At 44.2% G+C, this 22,222-nt stretch overlaps 1 protein-coding gene and 1 long non-coding RNA gene across 2 annotated transcripts; both read right to left on the reverse strand.

The window, feature by feature from the left end:
- Positions 1–3,100: 3,100 nt before the first annotated feature.
- Positions 3,101–4,603, reverse strand: LOC117220764 (uncharacterized). The gene is made up of 2 exons (XR_004490346.2): positions 4,392–4,603; positions 3,101–4,292 (listed from the first exon to the last, which is right to left on the reverse strand). It is a non-coding gene; the product is annotated as an uncharacterized LOC117220764 (long non-coding RNA).
- A 7,501-nt stretch (positions 4,604–12,104) lies between these two features.
- Positions 12,105–21,517, reverse strand: LOC117220751 (cilia- and flagella-associated protein 43). Its single transcript, XM_076524567.1, has 9 exons — positions 20,931–21,517; positions 20,020–20,130; positions 19,187–19,966; positions 18,229–18,884; positions 17,182–18,024; positions 16,822–17,105; positions 15,915–16,340; positions 14,344–15,208; positions 12,105–12,695 (listed from the first exon to the last, which is right to left on the reverse strand). The coding sequence occupies exons 1-9, from the start codon at positions 21,515–21,517 to the stop codon at positions 12,166–12,168; spliced, it is 5,082 nt and encodes a 1,693-aa protein (XP_076380682.1). The 3' UTR covers positions 12,105–12,165.
- Positions 21,518–22,222: the final 705 nt, after the last annotated feature.

A 22,222-nucleotide genomic window follows, 5' to 3' on the forward strand; every position in this document is an offset into this window, starting at 1 on the left:
TTTGAAACGAATGGCGGGCCTACGAGGACCCAGCAATGCAGCTAAGAAACACACTTAGTGTCTGTGATGGAACTGAAACAAAATTTGTGCATAGAATGCCATAGGATTCAATTAGGCAGATTCAATTTCAGCTACAATTAATTGAGTTAGAATAGCAGTAACATAAATTACATTTTCTTCATTGTGAGAAGCAAGGAGTGTTATCATTTAGTAACCTGTATCGACAAAAATTGCTAAGAAAATTTAGAGTTACGTTACTTTATAGTAAATTCAAAATTTATTTCACCTGCCTTTTCAACAGTTTGGCGTGCGTAGATTACATTGTTAGACGTAAGTCAACATTTTCGAAATTGCGACTTGCACCGCTATGGTTCTACGTTACTCATTTCGAAAATGAAGATTCGCTACGTAAATTCGTGAAATTGAAAGACGAATCGTTTCACCGCTCAAATGTGCCTCCCTAATGGTGCTTTCGTGACACCCTCATTTCAATTATAGAAGAATATCCTGTGAAATCATAAGATTAAGCCAGCAAAAAATACAGAATGATAATTATAAGAATGACAAATATGGGACTAGATTTTCGAGAAAATCGTGACTCACTGTCGAATGTTCCAGATCCGATTCGCAGCATACTCGACGGTATGCAGCAACGAAATCGAGGGGCTACTTAGCGCGCAAGCAAGGACAACGGATTGCCATCGCGGGATAAAAATGGTCGCGGCGCGTAGCAGCATAATTTCTGTAATTCCGTTCGCGCCACCCCTTCTTCGTGGATCTCTACCGGTCGTGAACGCCACAATTCGGTCCTGAACGCTTGCAACAGACGTCTCGGTGAGCACGCGAACAGCCGCGATTAGTAATTTGAATCGTTACGGCCGTCATTCCCACAGTTGTCGAGGCCGTCCACTGAATTCCGCGTAAGAGCACGCGTTTACGGCTTCCACAGGCCGATCCGTGGAAAAATACCTGTAAGCGAACCACAATTCTACCCACCAATTCCGATTTTCGCAGATTATCGCGAGAAATCCGAAGAAATCTTTGGACACGTGAAATGAACAGGAAATACTTATTATTTTTTAGTAATTCACAATTGTTCTGGCAGTTCGAGCTTGATTGTAACAGAAATAGAAATTCTGCGTAGAAATTCAGACAGAAAGATACAACCTGCGCAGAAATCGTTGAAGCTCGTTGTTTAACCCTAGAAAGATAACCATATGACAACGTACGTAAAAGATAACCATACGCTTCAGAGGCGCATGCTTTTCTAAGGCGTCAATTTTATACTAACAATGGATATTTATTTAAGTTAATCTAGTCATTTTAAAGGTTTGGCATTATTGTAAAAATAAAATGCATTTATATTATATTTTTTTATATTTTAAGTAATTTTAAACTTAAATCCCTAGACCTCTATGAAAAATTAACAAAAATCAACAGTCTTCGGTTTATGGGAACAAATCCCGTAAAATATCACAAAAAATAGTGTTTTATCCTTACAAACTAGTAGACTATAATATAATCAGTGTAAAAAAAACTATAATATTATAAAAAATTTCTTTAGAGACAGTCATGACAAACGTCTTTCTTGTGTTCACCACAAACTGTCTTTTTGCATTTGGCACAGGTCATCTTTGACATTCTTTTCTTTTTAGACGTGCAAAGACTGCAATAACGCCTTTTTTGGCTGAGGGTTCTTCTTCATCATCTGTGGAAGCCTGTACAGCAGATTTTGGAAGAATATTTTCAATGTTGCTTCGCACATGCCTTGGCAAAGTGGGTGCTTCCAGTCTTTGCGTCATCCACGGTGCAGTCAGTTGTTTATTTCGCAGGCGCCTCTGCGACGTAGGTTATCTTTCTCGGGTTAAACGAGCAGTGGTTTATAGTTACGGATAGTCAAGGAATCGCTTAAGAAGTATAATAATTTTATTTTTCGCAGTCTCGAACGAAACTGTAAGTTACCCGTTTGCATCAAAATGATAGATGTCAAGAATTCCTTTAAGAGAAGATAATAATTTAATTTCTCGTGGTCGAGAGCGAAGCTAGCAGTTATTTAAATGCATCAGGAAGATAAATGTGAAGGGGTCGCTCGAAAAAAATATGAGCCAGGGCAGCGCGAACGGACGCCGGCACAATCAAAACCGTCGATAATTACGGAATTCGGTGTTCCCAGTGGAAGTTATCGTGCTGCCGCGTTCCCATCCGTGGAATCCTTCTAACGATGACTTTTGTACGCGGACAGCAGGTAAACACGGCGGCCGCGCCGTATCAAAACGTAGAAAAAGAGAGAATGGAGCAACGAGAGAAGGACGTGGCGCAAGGAGGAAAATAAAACGGCCGACCAAAACACGCGTGACCTGTATTTAAGGTGGTTTCGCCCGCTCTCGTTCGGCCCCGGACCCGGGCTTCCATCTTTTTCACTTCTTATTTGCAAACCGCCCTCTCCCTCCGCTCCTCTCGCTCGCTGAGCGACTATTTTACCCTCCCCCGACCGCGCACCCTCGGCTGCACGTGAACGTGAGAACCTGGAACATTCTGCCACGCAAACACGGGTTCACCCTAATCGAAACGCCACGGAGTAGGCTTTTCCTGCGGCCTCGGTCACCGGAGTCTGATCATCGTGATCATCGGCATCGCCTTCGATCGTTCCATTGACGCTGCGTCGATTTTTAACCCTTGACCGCGGACATCGGAATTTGTGAGAACCAAGTACTAAAATATGTTGTTTATAAAATGAATATGATATGAACCCGTTGCAGTCGAGTGGCGACTCTGAGGCATCATTAAAAATTGTTATATCACGTTTCAAAATAATATTAATATTATCAAACTTTTTTGTATTTAATGCTAGATTTATAGAGCACTAAAAGCAGCTGTTTTATATTAGTGTATAAAAGTAACAATAAGACTATAAGTGTTAGGGTCGATACACATCTGCTAGGCTCGGGTCGTGCTAGCAGCGTGTTCGATTGACGGTGTTCACATTAGATGTGCGAGCATGGTGCAGGCAGGGTCGAGATTCGGAGCTCAACTTTATCTTTTTCGGATTTTCCAATGCAACCGTGAGCCTTTCCCGATTAAAATAAGATCAAACAGGATATCATTTTTGTAAGATTATAATGATTTTTCTGAATAATATGAATATACTTTTCTTATTAATATTAACTTAAACATTTTAGGAAACCAATAAAACGTCATCCTACACAAGATCTTTATTTTTGTAGTTTAAACGCCCAAAGTTTTGCCAAGGTTATGCCAAAGTTATGCCGAAAGTTATGCCAAAGTCATGTCAGGGTTATGTCAAAGTTATGTCAGGGTTATGCTAAAGTTATGTCAGGGTTATGCTAAAGTTATATCAGGGTTATGTCAAGGTTATGCCTGATTTATAAATTTGCAACAAAATAACATGCGCCGTTTAATTATATGAAATAAAAGTTAAATAAATGCTTATTATACTCGTGTAGCTTTATTGTACTTAGTAGATTATGTTTACGCCTTGAAATTAAAAAAAATAGTAAAGTTGAGCGCGCTACTTCAGCAGTCTGCGAGTGTACCGTCAGTTGTCCATAGCGTCCAAATATCCTGGGACTTCCTGTCACAGTTGCAGTGACAGCAGCCGAAGGATTACACCTATCCAGAAAGGAAAGCTTGTACTCTACTGTAGGGATGTTTGAGGAAATGATCGATGCATCGCAAAGGCATCTAAAGGCAACAATTGTTCAATTTCTGGCAGACTGGAGATCGAAACAGTTGGATTAAATGTAACTCCGCATTGAGAAAAATTCGTTCGCTTTGGGTGCCTGTTCTCCTGGCGAAGATAAAGGGTTGCGCATGGAAGGCAACAAAAGGGACAACATTCTCGAGGCAGCCACGATCCAGGATGGTCCGAAACGCATCGAGCTTCGCAATCAGCTTTCCCGATATTTATTACAGTAACCCCGAGACTGACCCCTGGTACCAACCCCCAGCCGCAGGAACCAACGAATCATCCTAGTGGATGGTTTCAAGCACTCGAGTCTCGATCCCAATTCGATATCACCGACGCAAAGCGAGGAAGGGTTGAGGAGGAGGGCATGGAGAACGGAATATCGGTGATCGGTAATAAATTTAGAAACAAATTGCCGGTCACCCCGACGACCCATCGCGTCGAGACCGTTCTCTCTCTCTCTCTCTCTCTCTCTCTCTCTCTTTTGCGCTGTTCCACCGGCTCTCTCTTTCCTCTTGCCGGCTCTCTTTCGACGGGGGTTGTCGAGGGCGAGCGAACGGATCGCTGGAAGAGGAAGCTCGGAGTGCTGCAAAGCAAACAACAATAATAATTATTTGATGGGAAGGAGCCGGGGCCATACGCGCGGCCTGCAATATCTGCGATGGGTTGGTTCTACTCGAGTGACCTGTCAGCCGGCGCTGAATTAATGGCAGCCGAGATTTCGCGTGGAAACGAGCCGATCGACGGCACCGAGTGGAAACATAACCGGCGAGATCCGCGGCCCAGGCTGAAACTTAGGGCAACCGGTGGTGCTCGGTCGTGGCTCACGATCGGCCATGCTCCGAGCTAACGGATGCAGAACGTATCTGCGAATGTTGCTGCCGTATAGTCGTACCACGTGATCATGGTGCACGATGTTCTTCGACGCTACGAAAGTTACCGGAAACAGACGCCTTCAGACGATCGTAGCCGACGTTCAGATGATACAAGACGTTTCCAATTCAACGTGCAATGATTTCACGAATAGCTAGGAATCTTTTGCTTCGGCAAATTTACAAGTGAATTTTATGGTGATTTTTATGCATTACTGACGAGAATCAGTTGATGAAATGCAAGATTGTGAAAGCACCACAGATGAAAACATCTTCATAATAAAAAAATTCTGTAGAATATATAATTATCGGACCGTGAGTTTTTAGGCATAAAAAAATTGCCTGCAGTAATGGAAAAATCGCGATGTGCCCATCCGAGCTGTTCGTTGGAACCTCGTCCATTGTTGCAGCTGCAGCATAGGCGTCTGAAATGTCGAAAGACGAACTATTGCAACGCGATTGTTTCGTCGAAACGCTAATACAACGAACAGACATGCGAATGATTACTTTAATTTCTAGAAGCAACGTCTTTGAAAAATCTAAGGAAACTGACAAGTCGAAACGCGATTAGATGGCAACGTTATATTGGAATCTATTGCACTGGACAATTTAAAGAAAAATCGCGATCAATCGCAACGCTAAGTTCGATTTCTGTTCAAAATTAACTAAGGCAACGCGACGTCATTTCGCAACGCTATGACAAGTCGCGGATGTGGCTCTCCGAGCTGTTGTTGGGGTGGCAAGGCCTGCCCTTTGTTGCAGCTGCAGCATCGGCGCCTGCAAAGTCGAAAGCAAACAACTGCAGCGTGATTATGTCAATGCAACGCTACTTCAATGGACAGAAATCCAAAAGACAGCTTTCCGAAAGCAAGAGGATTTTAAAAATCTCGAAAATTGATCAACTCAAGGCGGGATCGCATTTATTTCGCAACGCTATCTCTAAAGCTACTGTGCACAACAATCAAAATGAAATCACAATTATTTCATTCGCAACATTACACTCTACAGAATCAATTTCAAAACCAGTGGAAATCGCGACTGTTTTATCCGCAATGCCAACTTTTGTCTCTGCTCAAAATTAATTGAAACAATGCGTGATTATTTCGCAACGCTATTTGTAAATCGTGGACGTGCTCGTTTGCGCTGATCGCTGGGACGGCGAGGCGTGCCCGTAATCAACACTACTGATACAATTGCTATTTCTATAAACGAGTACAGTGACAATAAATTGGCCTAACTCGACAGTTTGTCGGAGAGATCTCTTCGGCATTTATAGCCTCTTCTTTTCTTCGGCGATTCGCCTGCCGAATTTAGAACTCTGCATGTGCACCGCAGCTCAAGAAGAAGATCAACAAATTCCAAGACGAAGTAACAAAGTCTCGTCATCGACGTAGCAATAAATCACGCAAGCTTAGGACTAGCACAGGGGAATCAACAGCAACCCGAAATTTGGCATTCTAGGAAGAACTTTGATAATAAGCTCCATTGTCTCCCAACAAGGGGTTGTTTCCCAAAGGCATCCTTCGAGCGTCCTTCGCTCATTATTATCTTAAAAAACAGGGACGAGCGAGGCCCGGCGAGAGTCGAAAGGTGCAGATGGCCGATCACGGAGTTCGTGATTGTGAGATGCACGAAAAACAACAGAAACAGTTTTGCAAGTTCCTCGAAGTAGACGCGCGCCGCCGCGCTGGTGCCGGGTCGGCGAAAATTGCCGTTAAATGCTCGCCACACATTCGGGCAATCAACGGGCGCGAAAATATGCAAGCTGGAATCGGCGAAGTAATGCAGAAGTACGATTCCGTACACGCAACAGGACCTTTCCCACGTCCGTGTCTTTATTTACCTAACAAGCCCTCGTGTTACGCTCTAGAATCCTTTAATTACCCAAAACGAGCTACAATTTCGAGATTCCGGCGAGCCGGGACGGCCGACGCTAGACACGCGAAACGACGTCCAGCCGAGCTATGACTGACTTCAGACACGCAAAATTCCAAGGGCGGAGGGGGTTGCGGATATCCATGGTGTTCGAATTTTCTCGCTAGATCCCCCGACCGTTGCAAAATTGAATCGAGACCTTCCGCACAACCGTCAGAGGGCGAAACAACCCTCCAGAAAATTCAATCGCGCTTTACAGACAAATCGGCACTAAAATTAATATTTTCAAAATCGAACTGTTATTTGTTAACTTCACTCTTTATTTTCTCCATATTTATTTTTAAATATATTCGAAGTCGTGGCTTCTTCTTTTCTATTTTCCTGCAATATCTTTATCTTTATTGCATATCCTCGTTTACTCAACTTCGTCATCTTCTTTTGTTTTACTTCTTTACACACTCTCGTCTACTTTGCTTTACCATCTTCTAATTAATTAAATTCTTCTAATGTCTTTTTAGTTTTATATTCGACTTATTCATTTCTGTCATAAATACATAAAATCAGTGGTCTAATAATAACTAATGAACTGCTGAAATTGAAACTGAAAACAAAAGATCAAATAAATAATCACTGTTTCGTTTCTCCGTAATCTTAATACAATGCTTAAGCATTTTTATAAGCTTTACAAAAAATGTCGCGAATTCAGTATAAAAAAAAGAGGAAATATTATTTGTGGTATTTTAAGAGCTTCCGTCTTTTACCTGCTTAATTTCAACAAATAAGTAATTAATCGAAATGAAACAACAAATTTTGAAAATGCCTTATTCGATAGTTATAAGCTTGATTATGCTTGAAAATGATCAAAAAGGAGAGTAACTGGCTACCCCACCGTAACTGGCTCCGCAACCCTAACTACAATGATCTGGTTGTACCGTTTCACCAGCCCGATGCACCAACATTGTACTGCACTTTTAACGAAGAACGAGGGACCCGCTGCATGTCCCGGGCACTTTACCCCCATCGAACTCGTAGAATTCTGAAAAACCATTGTTGAATGGGTGGTTCCCCTTGTCCCAGGCAGCCCGGGACACCCGTATAAGGCGAGAGAGACGATCGACCGAGGCTCGTTGGCGCAATAAAAATTTGACACGATCGTCCACCGCGTCTCTGCCGTGGCCGGGGGAAGAAAAACGGTCGACACGCAGAAGATCGCTGGTAGACAGGGAGCAAGGGAGCAAGATGAGCAAGGGAGCAAGGGAGCAAGGGCCGACTTTACGACTCGCGCTATGCGAGGCCGGCCCGAAAGGGACGACAGCGAAACTCGTTATTATCCGACCGTACTTCTTCGTGGTCTCGCCGAGAAGAAGACGGGCTTGGACGTCGATGGCGACGCCGCGCCGCATCGGTCCGTGGGCTCTCGCTCGATCCACGGGCCACTTTCAGACCATAAAGAGACAAAGGAGCGTTCTTCTTCTACCCGGCCAAGCTGCCAGGCAGTAAACTCTCATTTTCGCGAGGGGGCCGAGGGGGAGCCTGCAGACTCGCCGAGAAACACGCGGGGGTACCGTTTCGGTTCGACCTAATCGAAAAGTCCTAGTCCACGATTTTACCCTAATTTCCTACAGACAGAATGTATTTCCTCGCTCCGCAGTTTTAATCCATTTTCATCGAAAGGAGACGTGAAACGTAATGATCTCATCGTCGCGTTTAACCTAAACAGTTTTGACATAAACATATAAAATCCGTGGTCTACTTATTACACTGATAACTTGCTTCTTTCCTTTTCATTTGTAACGAACAAACGCTTTTAAAGTTCTCTCGACGAGATTGTTCCAATCCAGAAAAATTAAACATTATGAAACTGAAAAGAACGACCCACAAATATCTACAATTTACTTATCGTCTGCCCCACCAGGATTCAAGCAAGACTCCCAGCCAGGGGTCCACGAAAAGCACAATTTAAGAGTTATAGTTGAAAAAAACCGAGCCAGAAAAGGGTCCAGGATGGCGCGATATCAGGCTCGCGGGGGTGGAGAAGCAGCGCACGCCGGGTACACGCCGGTTATCGGGAAAGCGGGCACTCCAATCAATGCAAATCAAATCGAGAGCCGTGAATACGAAGCGTATAGTCAAATCAACCGAATAAAAGCTTCGTGAATGTAAAAGACCGGTGAATACGAGCGGCCCGGGCCAATCTGGTAATGCGTCTTCTCCCCCCTCGCGGACTTTCCCACCACTCTTCTAGCAGGGGGATGGGGGTGGGAAAAATAACCACCTCGGAATATTGCACCGGATGGACGCGAAACCTTCTGTGTTTCGGACCCCCGTGCTTCAACAAATATTGCTTCTTCGTACCCTGTCCGCGCCAGTCGTTGATCTCTGCTCCATCGACCAGAGATTTTCAAATCGCGCACCCGTTTGTTGGGCTCTTCGATGGTCGTCGCGCCGGTTGCTTCCGATGTCGGTCCTCTTAACCCGTTAACCGACTGAATTTGCCGTTATTAACGCGACCGTTCGCATAATTACTGATACTGCGTAGATTCGTGAGCGGTAAGATGGCGAACGCGTTTAGATATGATAGTTGTAGCAATGATGCTCGATGATATCGAAGTCGCTTTTTAATCAAATTTGTTCTCTTTTGAATTGATTATTTTAAGATTGTCTTCGCTTTTATATCGATCACAAAATGACGATCTTTTTACGCTTCGTGCATTTTATACAAAAATCGTCAACGTTTGAACGCCTAAGAAAATTATTGCACTATTTAAACTTTTAATCAGAGAAGTAAAACTCATTTATATTAAATTCCATTTTGTTGATCGTTATCCTCGGATCTTGCTTAGCGAAGTGAAGGTAATCTTCCTGCGAGATAAAAATCGTGGAAGATATTCTATTTTATAGTTGAAGCGACGATCATTCTTTTCACGTTTCTCCTGTTCTGCCACGAATGTGTGAAATGGTCCGAAATCGTTTTCAAAATCCCGGAGACGTTTCCAACCAGACCTAAACGGACGAAGTTAGGCTAAAACGGTTAAGAAACAAGAAGAATCTGTCGCCGTTCCCGTTTCGTAACACCGTGCACCGTGTTCTTGCGTAACGATGACAGCATTATGCCGGTGTCAGCGTCAGCAACGATGATTAATCGATCGCCGGTCACAAATATCCCGGATTCCGTGACTCGACAGGGCTACCGGCGGCAACAAGAAGAGGAAGTCGATGAATAACACCTCGGCCACCGTAATATTCGGGGGACAAAGCCCCGCGGAGCCTCCGGGCGTCCATTAATAAAAATCATACGATCGTTAGAGCGAAAATATTTACAGTGATCGTGATCCTGGCCCTGTCGGCGTCCCTTCTATTTTCGCCGATGCAAATCGGAACGATTGTAGAACACCTTCCGGAGAAACGATAGAAAATGCCTCGGTGCTAGTTACGGTTCGGAGGACGTTAGGAAGACATCGTGCACCCTAATCGAAAGAGCCGAGCATGGGCTGTAAAAAAAAGAAAAAAAGAACTAAACTAATAACTAAAGTATTAAAAAAATAGTAATAAGATTCTTTCATAAAACGTTGGATCATTAAAAATGTTTGAAAGTATCAGTTTAACTATTTCTTTTTCAACCATCAAAAACTATCGTTTAGGTTTACGTAAATGGAATCGTGGATTAGAGTTCTAAACCATTCGTAAACTGCAAATACCTGTGCAAGTTTTATATTTAGAAATAATTTTTTTTACGGAAAATAAAAGGCTGATGTATCTTCGAAAAATCACGATAAAATATAATATAATATTTATTATATATCTATAGTGGAGTATAGGTCCTTGAGGTTTAAATGAAGAACTCCAAAAATTACTCTCCTCTTTGGATCTAATCGTAAATGTTTTAATCGAATGGCTGAATTTAGATCATTGTACGAAGCCAACGGGGTCGAAGAATGAAGCATAATCGATCGAAAAATGGTCGATGATGGTTTCGGGCAAGTTTCTCGGAGTCATTGAGCTTTGATGGTAAAAAATGAATGGTGGCAAGTCGATCGCGAGTAATGGAGAAAACACCGGCGACGAGAACGTTGGACACCGACGTTTAATCGTCAGACAGTGAGTCTCGAGTTCCTTTCTGTCCACGCAAGGGGTTGATCCCCGAAAAAACGGGTCCACCTGGGAATTTCTCAAGATGAAAATTGATTCGTACGCGCGAGAGCGTTTCGCGGCGATCCGTAGGTATGCCCGCGTTCACCGCGGCATCATTCATCTCGCTGCTATACTATTAGTACAGTTATTTATGGTGAAAAAGTGTATAGATCGACCGACACCTATTATGTATCGGATCCGAGGCGTCCCGCCGGTGATTTATGCTGCCCTGCAAATTGCCGCTTGTCCTTTGTGAGAGCCAGCCTAAGCGACTCTGATTAAATCCGACCCGCGGCCGTAATTTAACAATCTTTGGGACACGAACACGTAAACCTGCCGGAGACAATGCCTCCTTCATCATGGGAATACTGTTCTAATTCGTTTTTCTGTCGCCGTGCGATAAAGCATATTCAATCGAAGTACAGTAATTTCTTCCCAATTCGACAATTTGGGAAAAGGAAATACGATTGTTCGAGCCTTGCGGCTCGCTTTTTATGGTTACCGATTGACAACGACTATAAAAACGAGACGCAATGCTCGAATAATCGTATCTTCTCTACCCAAATTATCCGTTTTTGTGCGCAATCTGAGCGCGAATTAGGGAGAAATTACTGTAATCGAACGTTTTGCGAACGTGTACCGTAAAATTCATGTTTGCAGAACGTCGAATCGTTTGGTTCGATTCGAAACAAATTACTCTATTTAAACCGAACGTTAATGAGAATCACTGTAGATAAGTATCTCAAATTGGTAATCTGCATAAACGGCCGCAGTGCGGTAGCTGCAATAATTTTGATGATCGGAAGATCGAATTATATTCGGCGCGGTTGTCCGGTATAAATTCAGTTCTAATGAGTTTACCAATTATGTATTCGAACCTAGCGAAACCCACCGAAAATAAACGTATTCACGTCCGTTTCACCGCACGTTCCGCTTCACCCCTATTTCTATTCATTCGGTCTATCGCTTTGGTCCGTTAAACAAATCCGCACCGGCGAACCCGCCGAAAATTTTCTGCACACCATACTTCCATCGCGGTCAAACGCTCCGGGTAATTATCGAAATTACTGGGTCCGATTTTATCCAAGTATATCGCATAAAGTGTGCCGAAGTCCGGCCGTGGAACTCGCGAATAAGCAAAGTTAAAAACTTGAAACTGAACGAGTTCTATTCGATTGTAATTCAAATTCAAAGTTAAACGAAACTTTGGACAGCTTCCGATTAAATCGATTAGCAAATTCGTATTCGGAAGCTTGCGATCCTAAATTTAACGCTAAATTGTAATTGTAAAATTGAAATCTAAGCGACCGAGAACTTCCCGCCATCGGTGCGCTCGGTGCACCTGCAACGAACTTAACATTTCGAACTTCCAATTCTCCATGCAACGAATACGGCTGCTCTACGCAAAATTAAAATTCCGAATGAACGCAGCAATTACCGGGCGATCACAATCTACAACATTGTATCCTCGCGGGACTTCATTAATCAAAGGTAGTTCCTAAGAAACATCTCGTCACGCGGCTAGCGAAAGCCGGGCATCGTTAAGAAGGACGCCTAGAAGATTGCGTCCGAATCGTGTCTCTACTTGTCGTTGTCGTCGAGGAACTTGAAGTGGAGCGTTGGGTATCGCCTCAGCCTGAGCAGCTCGTGCAAGGTCTGCAGCTCCAACAGCTCCGCGTAATTATCCTGCAGCTTCTTGATCAGATCGGATCGCCTCATGACCATCCTGATCTTCCTCTCCGTGTGTTGCCGCTGCCTCGCCTCGGCGATATGATCGCGGCGGAGCTCCATGTCGCACCTCGACACGTTCAGATCGAAGATCCGCCGATCGAGTTCCTTGTTCTTGCTCCTGGTGATCACGATGTCCTTCTGTATCGAGGCCAGTCGAGCCTTGCGGTTCTCCATCAGCTTCTCGCACTGCGCCTTCGCCGCTTCCACGTCCACGGTCATCCGTTCCAAGGTCTTGTCGTCGGGCAGATCCTTGGCTTTCCGCTTCAGGTACTGCTGCATCTCCTTCGTCACGGTCACCACCGCGAGGAAACGCAGGTCCTCCTGCAGGTCGCTCAGTTGCTTCTTGCGGCAGCCGTGGATCCACTCTTTCAATTTCGTGCCTGGGAAAAACCGTGAAATGGGGCAGTGGGACCAGTTACTACGTGCTAGCTAATTACTGACCCTTTCGTCAAAAGCGACTAACAAGCGTTGCATTGTGAAAATTACAAGATAGAATTTATTTTAAATTTTCACAATTTTTGTAATAGTGTCTAAACAAAGAAATATATTAACAATTTCCAATGGAGGCAGCTTTATGCTTATGTCAAGGTTATGGTTATGAGTTCAATAATGTATCAATTTTTGAAATAAAAAATGAAACCGCTTATTTGATCGGCGGTGGTAGTTTTAGTGTTAACAATTTTTGTAGTAGTATGTGCCTGAACAAAGAAATATATTAACAATTTCTAATGGAAGCAGCTTTGTGCTTATGTCAAGGTTATGCTTATGAGTTCAATAATTATGAAATCAAAAATGTGAAACTGCTTATTTGACGGGGGTGCCAATTTTAATGTTAACAATTTCTGTAGTAGTGTGTACCTGAACAAAGAAATATATTAACAATTTCTAATGGAAGCAGCTTTATGCTTATGTCAAGGTTATGCTTATGAGTTCAATAATTATGAAATCAAAAATGTGAAACTGTTTATTTGACGGGGGTGGTAGTTATAGTGTTAACAATTTTTGTAGTAGTATGTGCCTGAACAAAGAAATATATTAACAATTTCTAATGGAAGCAGCTTTGTGCTTATGTCAAGGTTATGCTTATGAGTTCAATAATTATGAAATCAAAAATGTGAAACTGCTTATTTGACAGGGGTGGTAATTTTAATGTTAACAATTTTTGTAGTAGTGTGTGCCTGAACAAAGAAATATATTAACAATTTCTAATGGAAGCAGTTTTATGCTTATGTCAAGGTTATGCTTATGAGTTCAATAATTATGAAATCAAAAATGTGAAACTGTTTATTTGACGGGGGTGGTAGTTTTAATGTTAACAATTTCTGTAGTAGTGTGTGCCTGAACAAAGAAATGTATTAACAATTTCTAATGGAAGCAGCTTTATGCTTATGTCAAGGTTATGCTTATGAGTTCAATAATTATGAAATCAAAAATATGAAACCGCTTATTTGACCGGCGGTGGTAGTTTTAGGGTTAACTTGATATTTATCGAATGATTAAATTTCTTTCTTTAAATTCAATTGATTATTTATTTATTTATTAAAATATGTCAAAGACGGATGTTCTTAAAATGCCAGAAACATTATTTCAATTTTTTGATACTGAGCTTGCGGAACTTTTTTTTAATGCTTAGGAAAATACTGAACAAACGAAGATCAATGTTCAGTAAAATAAATCGTTTGTAAAATAAATGCATTTATGACAAAAATGAATGGGTCAAATACAAAACTGAAACGACGTTAGAAAAATTTAAGGATATTGTTACATTATTGTCAACTTATCTCGATTGTTAAAAGAGAAAAAATATTTTCATCTGATTCATATTTCTTAAAATTAACTCTGACAGTATTTATTTTGCATAAAGATCCGCGGTCTAGTTATTATACTATAATGTACAATAGACCCATATAAGTTACTCCTCGTGTCACAATAAACCGTCAACAAATTTACGCATAATTCCATGAGCGAATTGATCGTGAATGCGCTAAGCCAACAGAAAAAAAATGTACTGCACACATTAAAGCTCACCTCTTTGGAAGTCCAGCAGCCGCGAGAGAGCCACCAGCTTGCACTTCCCGGCAGCCTCTATCAACGCGTTCACCGCCAGTATCTCGTCCCTGGTCACCAACACCACGTTCTTAGTGTCCTCAAGTTCTCCAGTCAAATCGACCTCCGCCTGACCCATCTTCATCACGAACTGCATCTCAAGGTCCAGTTCGCTGGTCGTCCTCTGCCGTCGATTCTCACCGAGGTCCTCCTTGACCTGCTCGATATCAGCAATGCACTTCTCGATCTTCTTTTGAAACCCTTCGAGCACTTTCTCAGTGTCCGCGATCTCCGCTTCCTTCGCTCTGAGCTTCAACTCTGACTCGATCTTGTGCCTTCGCACCTTAACCAAGTGTTCCCAATCGGCAGATTCTAACGTCATCGGAAGGACATTTGGCCGAATGTCTAGATGGTCTAGAGCCTTCAGATACTCCTTGCTATCATGAGCAAGGTACACAGCTCTGCTCCTAACAGCTATATGAGCTATTAGATCCGTAAACTCGGCGGAACTTAGGTTTTTCAGGCTGACTCTAGGTCGACGTTTGAACTGGCGATCCAGAAGTTCCACGTGGAACTTGTTCATGGAAGAAAACTCGCCCTTGAACCGCTTGGACAGCGTCTTCTCGCGAGTCGTGATCAACTCGTGCTGGATCAACAGTTCTTGGTGCAGGCTTTTGAAGATTTCCATGTTGCTCTGCAAGGTGACCAAGTATTTCTCTTTGTTCGAGAGCTGCTTCTTGATCTTCTCTTCCTCGCGCAGGGATACCATTCGACGATAGTTTCGCAGGCGACCGCGGACGTATCGCAGATGCATCTGATTTATGGCCGACTCGATGTTCATCTTCAGCTACGGGATTGTGGTGGAGATTCAATAATCGACGCGACAATGCCGAGAGAAAATTTATTTTTGTCTCTCTCTCGAATTATAACAGATCGTCCAGTACGGTAAAGAACATTGCGTTCGACCTAGTTTCGAAATGATTTCACAACGATTTCTATAAAATTTAAATCCACCAGGACATTGACAAATGTATAGCTTTTTTAATTTCTCTAGCAATGGTCTTAGTGAAACCAGAGTTGAGCGTTGTTCGAATTGCTTCGAATAAAAAATATTTATCGTTTTAGTCGAATATTTTACTTTAATAACGATTATTCATTATTCGTCATGAATTATTCTATTTATTCGAAGTATTCTTTATTCGAACAGTAATTGTAAAATGGGCTCGAATAATAATGCGAATAACTGTTGACTGTTTTTGTTTTCTTTTTTTACTGAATATATTTATACGAATACATTCAGTTCAATTCCAACTACTTATAGAATTATAAAATTGCCCAGCATTGCATTAAAAATATTTCGTTTTTGTCTGCTTTGAAGCTAAATTTTTTGCCAGGCTTAAAACGGCAATCACAAATTGGACATATTGGGCGATTGGATTTTATAATCATTTCAGTAGAATTAAGCTCATTTGCTTGTAGAATTAAGTTTCGCGAAAATCCAAAATGTAACTTCGAATGACATAAGAAGATTATAAACTATTTCTGACACTTACCCGAAAGAGTTGGTCGAGCTTAGCGTTGAATTTGTCGATCCCTTCCTGCAATAGTCCCATGACCTTGGTGTACTCCGCCTCCAGCTTCCTGTTGTACCGTTCGCGTTCCTCCTGCAGGAACAGTACGTCTTTTTCGTACTTCTTCACGACGAGTATGTCGTCCTCGTTATAGTCTTCCGGTCGCTTCTCGAGCATGCAGGCGGGCTTGGGAACGTCAATCTTGATGACGTCCTCCCATCGAACCTCCAGCACGCCGTCCATCATCGTCATTAAGGCGCGTTCGCGAAAATCATCGGCCAGCAACAACCGCCTGATCCGCTCTGCCTCGGCCGCCTGTCTGTCTAGGAGTTCTTGTTGCGACGGCGAAATGTACGGTCTCGCCTTCACCTCGTGATCGAACACCTTGACAACGCCTTCTGGGCTCTCCTACGCAAAGAGAAATGAAGATTACCAGGAACCTACGATCCAGCTGAAGACAATGTATCTGATGGCCACTCGCTGAACTTCAACGCGACTGGCGAATGATATATTTCAAGATGTAGAGACAAGATACCGAGGTACGAAACTTCTAACAGCGTGTGAAATCGCGGGCCAGCTTTATGCAGTTGCGTCCTAAGAATTAGATTGAAAAGGATATAAAAAAGTGAAAGAAAAGGAAAAATAGAAATATTTAAAGCTTGACAATCTTTTTAATTTTCCGCTGAATTCCTTCTTCCGCTGAATTTTACAAAATATCTAGAACGCGATTGGAAGATTAAATTTGTGCAGCGTTAGTGTTTTCGTCGATGTTCGATCACCGAATGTGGCGTCATTCAAGAATCGATTTGAACTGCTATTGCAGCTGTTTGCTCGTTAATTTACCATTAGCCTACTATTTGTTAATTCACCATTGATTCGGAACGCAAACCTGCCAGCGCCAAATGGGATCCTCAGGTATGTAGGAGATTCTTCCACTGAACATTGTCTGCAACTCTGAATTGATGTGACATATCCTCTCGATCCTATCTCTGATCACATTCATCTCCCGCTCCTTCTGAGCGTACACTTCTTCGAACGCTGTGTTGAAGTAACTGCGGATTTTCGCGCAGTCGTGCAACAGGAAACGATTGTTCACCATCACGTGTCCGAACCCATAAGATTCCATTTGAGAATAGCAGGATGACAAGTCGATGAACCGGTGTGCAATGGTCCCTAAACAACACAAGCCGACGATCTTTCATGAAGAATAAAATAAAGAATGAAATCGTGCGAAGTTAACTCAACTTACCCTCCAAAGCCCTCATCTTCGCCAGTGTCATCTCGGAGATCACCTTCTCATCTTCCTCCTCCTCCAGCAACATGTCCATCTTGATGTCCGCTTCGTGATGTAGTTTCATGCACTTGTTAAGCTCCAGCTCTAGCTCCTCGTCCGTGTACAGCTTCCACGACTGGAAAGTGTCCTCGTCGAGGATCATGGAGACGCTATCCTTGGAAAACTGCGAGAACTGCAGCAGCTCGGCAGTCCTCGGGTCGTCCTCGGTCTCAGGATAGTTCACCACTTCTCTGTCGCCAAAGATGGCGACCAAACTCTTGCCAATCACCTTCTGAGGATCCCAGAAAGTCTCCTTCAACCAATTCGACACTCTCTTCATCTCGCTAATGCCATGCTCAAGCTCCAGATGAAGATCCTCGCACTGATTACGACCGGCCTTCAATTTCTGATCTCGCCCGGCTCTGTCCAAGTCGAACGCAGACACCGGAAGTCTCTCGATCTCTGGACAGATCTCATTAGCGTCCAGCAGAGCCTTCACCTTGCCTTTCAGCACTTCGAAGTCCTTCAAAATCTGTGATCTCTCTTCCTCGCACTGGGCTACTTCTCTCTGCAGTTGAGCTTCCTTTCTCCAACTGAACCACGTCTCCTCGCCGTTGTCTTCAGGGTCGGGGAACTGATACCTAGAACCTGATAGCATTTCATGGAATTCCGAAGGGAGGCTGGCGTAGTCCGATTGGACCTTCTTCTCGTTCTTGTCGTAGAGAGTGTAGTCCACACGATGAAGGCACTGAGCATCTGCAGGACACGAGGATGTATTATCCTGCGCTGGAGGAAGAAGGAGCATTAATTGCAACTGAACTGTGAAACGACGATTAATTGGGTCGTGTCATAAATAACTTTCGATGCGGCTATTGTTCGTATCGCTATGGGTCACCGGGACAAACGAGTCTTTGCTTTCACTGAATAGATAGTGGTTCGAACTAAATAAAATAAAAAAGAAACAAAAAAGAATAAATACGAAAAAACGATGGATAAAAGAATGGATGTTATTTATGACTCGACCCAAGATTTTGATGCCCAGAGACACAAATTGAACCTTTATCATGGCGACCAAGGATCCATCGTACCCCATAACCACGATCAGGTCTCCGAACTTATTCGCAACCGCCTTCACGTTACCAAAGTCCGCTCTATGATGCGACACGAAGCAGGCGACCACCTTGCGCAGGGTCCTGTCCCTCACATAGACCAAACCGTCGAAGGCAGTGCTGGTTAGCCACTGTTTATCGACGAAGAGATTCGCCATCTTGACAAGGTGGCCAGTCAACAAGCCATCCACCAAGACCATGCTCTTGAAATCCTGGAGTTTCTGGACCCGCAGCTGTCGCGACATGTACGGCGTTCCAATGAGCATCATCGCGTTGGAGGGATGATGCCACAGGCTATGGTAGGTTACAGATAGATCCAAGGTATCGACAACCTCGTCGACGAGATCTTTGCCTTCTGGAACGACGTACAGCTTCAGGTTCTGGCCCAAGCCGTGCTGTTTCGAATGGACCATGAGCAAGAGCACCATCAGTCTCCTGGCGCCTTCGTAGATCAACGCGTCGCTGATTCTTCTGTAGGATTGCACCATACCCAGCACGGTGAACGCTTTTTCTGGACGCAAGTTGATGCAGTAGCAATTGCCGCGCTGAGATTCCGCGGCTATCAACGATCTGCAACGATCGCAGATGATGATTAGACAGTCGATCTTTATTGACATTTATTAATGCAAACGTTTGTTAATACTAGAACCACTAAACCAGTCGGAATGGCCGATTCCTGATTTGTCTCTTTTACAATTCCTGACAGCACAAATTTGTTTTTGTTAGGAATTTTTGTACGAACTTCTGCTTCGTTGAAGGACGCGTTATAATAAAAATCGTAGAAAGAATAAATAAATCCGATGATGTCGTTGTTATAAAACAATGTACATTAGGCATATTTAGGTTCGATAGTTCTAGCGTCGATACTTCACCTTCCACTATAAGACAACTTGATCAGATCCAGAGGACCCTCCTGCAGCCGCAAAAGGGCAACGATCTTCGGCTCCTCGGGGGCCACAAAACTCACAAAAATCAGTTCACCCTGCTGAGTCCCCACAACGATCATCGGATAATCAGGATGCGAGGCTTGACAAGTGATCTCGCTCTGGATCTCTAGATCGACGGTGGTCAGCTGACTGCCGCTGAAAGACTCCAGCACAACCAACTCTTTCAAATTGTCCGTGCCGACCACGTGATGACACCAGGGGTACACGAAGTCCATGAACTTGAAACTGGCGCCATAATTCAGACAGTTCTCTACCATCGGATGACCACCGCTTTTCGGTATAGTGATCTCCATCAGAAAGCCCTCGAACGTGTGATAGAAGCACCAGTCGGTCTTGAGGGGATGGGTGATGAGGATGCACGGTTTGGTCTCTAGTTTGACGTACCACGTCATATTCCATTTGTGAGTTTTCGGGTTCTTCGAGTAGTAGCGAAGCTGGCAGAAGGTAGTGCGCAGGATGATCCCCTCGCCGAACCAGTTGATGATCGGTAACTCGTACTCCAAACAGATGCCGCAGCGCTGGGAGAGGACGATACGGTAGACGTGGGAGCCATCGTAGTTGCTGAGGTAGACGTGACCGTTTCTGTCAGTGATTGCCAGCAGAGGCTCCGGGGAGGTTGAAGACCAGTCCACCCACGCGATTGGATCGTGGCACGGCAGTTTTATCTCGTGCTCTGAGAAACGTTGATAAAGACAAGAGTCATATAGAGCGCATTACAGTAAATTCTCCTACATTGCCCCTGTTAAAGGCCTGCTCACATTATCCCTGTGCTATTCCTATTCTCGTGTGCGTTATTCCTACGCTTATGTAAAGGACTAGAATTCTCGAAATGACGACTCGTAACGTCATAACATATTGCTGATAGTTTCCTGATTAAAATGAGACCAAACATGATATAGTTTAGACAGATATTTCTAACTACATAAATTAAAATCAATCGCAATGTAATTGAATAAATCTGATCTAAAGCATGTCGTGTTTGGTCTCATTTTGATTGAAAGGATCTTACAAATTTGCTAAAAAAAATTTATATATAAAAAGTTAGAAATAAAAAAGTTGAGCCATTACTTTTGTTCTAGCATTATCGTGTATTTGTATTAATAGATATTGATGTGCTGGCCGCTGACTTTTAAGTTTGCCAACTGCCACGATTCTCATTCTGTCTCTCTGTCTCCCTGTCTCTCCGTCCCTCTGTCCCTCTGTTCCTCTGTCCCGCTGTCTCTCTGTCTCTCTGCCTCTTTGTCTCTTTGTCTCTCTGTCTCTCTGTTCGTCTGTCCCTCTGTTCCTCTAGCCCCCTGTCTCTCTGTCTCTCTGTTTCTCTGTCCCTCTGTCTCTCCGTTTCTCAGTCTCTCTGGCTCTCTGTTCCTCTGGCCCTCTGTCTCTCTGCCTCTCTGTCTCTCTGTTCCTCTGTCTCTCTGTTCATCTGTCCCTCTGTCTCTCTGTTCATCTGCCCCTCTGTCTCTCTGTCTCTCTGTCCCTTTGTCACTTTGTTCCTCTAACCCTCTATCTCTCTAACTCTCTGTCTCTCTCTCTCTCTCTCTCTCTCGCGCGCGCGCGCGAGACGCCGGCATCTATAAAGGCAAGTAGCGAGGCTCGAAGAATCGTGTCTGGTCTACCCTAGTTGTCCATTTTTCGATTGCAAGCCAAGGGACTATTTGAGAGAATTTACTGTAGTTGTTCACCTTGCAGGGTCACGGTCTTCCCGGCAATGTCCAACTCCCAGGTGTACAATCTGCCACAGGTCCTGCCCATCTGAGCAACCACGGTAGGTCCAACCTGAGTGATTCTCAAGATCTCCCCAACCTGGTCGCACACGAACGTGGTCACTCTGGCGATCTTCTCTCCGGTCCTCCAGGCCCAGACGATCAAAGGGAAGTTCGGGTACCATCCAATGGACACCATATGGTCCCGGGCAGTGAACGCAGTGGACAGGTACTTGTTTCTGGTGCCGCCAGTGCACTCGGTGATCAGAGTCATGGACGGATACGAATAGACAAAGATTTTCGGGTTGTTCACCCTCTCGGCGAAGCAGAAGATCGACAGACTCGAATGACCTGATAAACAGTGCGCGCCCTCGCCCACTTCGCTGTTGCAGCACCATCGAATCGACTCCTTTTGTTGCACCACGTTGAAGAATACGATGTGCACGCCGATGCACCAGGCGATCACGTCCTTGCCAATGAAGACCATGTCCTCGACGTGACCTCCGCGGACCCAGTAGGGTCGCCAGGTGTCCTTCTGCACTTTTGACTCCATAGTTCTTGGTTGCGGTGAAGCTAAAATTCCGGTTTGTTGACAGATCTTGGTAATGTAACCTCGCAGGCGTCGCCGAAACGTGGCATTGATCGAGAACAATCGACGACGTCGATAGACTGGATCGAAATTCTCGAGATGCTTGGAGGCGATTTCTCAACCTTGATTCACTGTGGCCAAGAAGACGATCTTGAAGAGAAGCCTCCAAGAAGGCGGCATTGAGGTGACCTGGGCGAAAGCCAATGCACTTTCCGCGCGGATCAAAGCGCGAAATGAATCGGCAAGGAACGGTGATAAATCGCGGAACAGATCCGAAGATGGCGGCGGTATCAGCAGCGATATTCAGTAGCCCCACCGACGCGTCGCCTCATCTGGTTCCCCAATTTAAGAGGTATTCAAGGCGACACAAAGAGGTCCGGTGGCTCATACGTCATCGTGGCAACTCTATGGTCCACGCTCGGCTTTGTCCGTGCATCGGCCGACGATAGATCCGTGACCATTTATGCCTCGTCCCCCTTTTTCGGCTCGTCGCTGCCACCGGCGAGCTGCTCGCGAATGCTAATCGACTGCGGTACCGACTCTCAACGACCTGGCCCCGTGTGTGGTCCCCTTGCAAGTCGCTCTTTAACCCTGCGACGACGAGCCTTGGGTCTATTTCGACCCGAGCGTGGAGACGTTCCATCTGAATTTGGACATTCTGACATTCTC

The sequence above is a fragment of the Megalopta genalis genome, chromosome 9, assembly GCF_051020955.1.
Source record: "Megalopta genalis isolate 19385.01 chromosome 9, iyMegGena1_principal, whole genome shotgun sequence".
In the NCBI taxonomy this organism is placed as follows: Eukaryota; Metazoa; Arthropoda; class Insecta; order Hymenoptera; family Halictidae; genus Megalopta; species Megalopta genalis.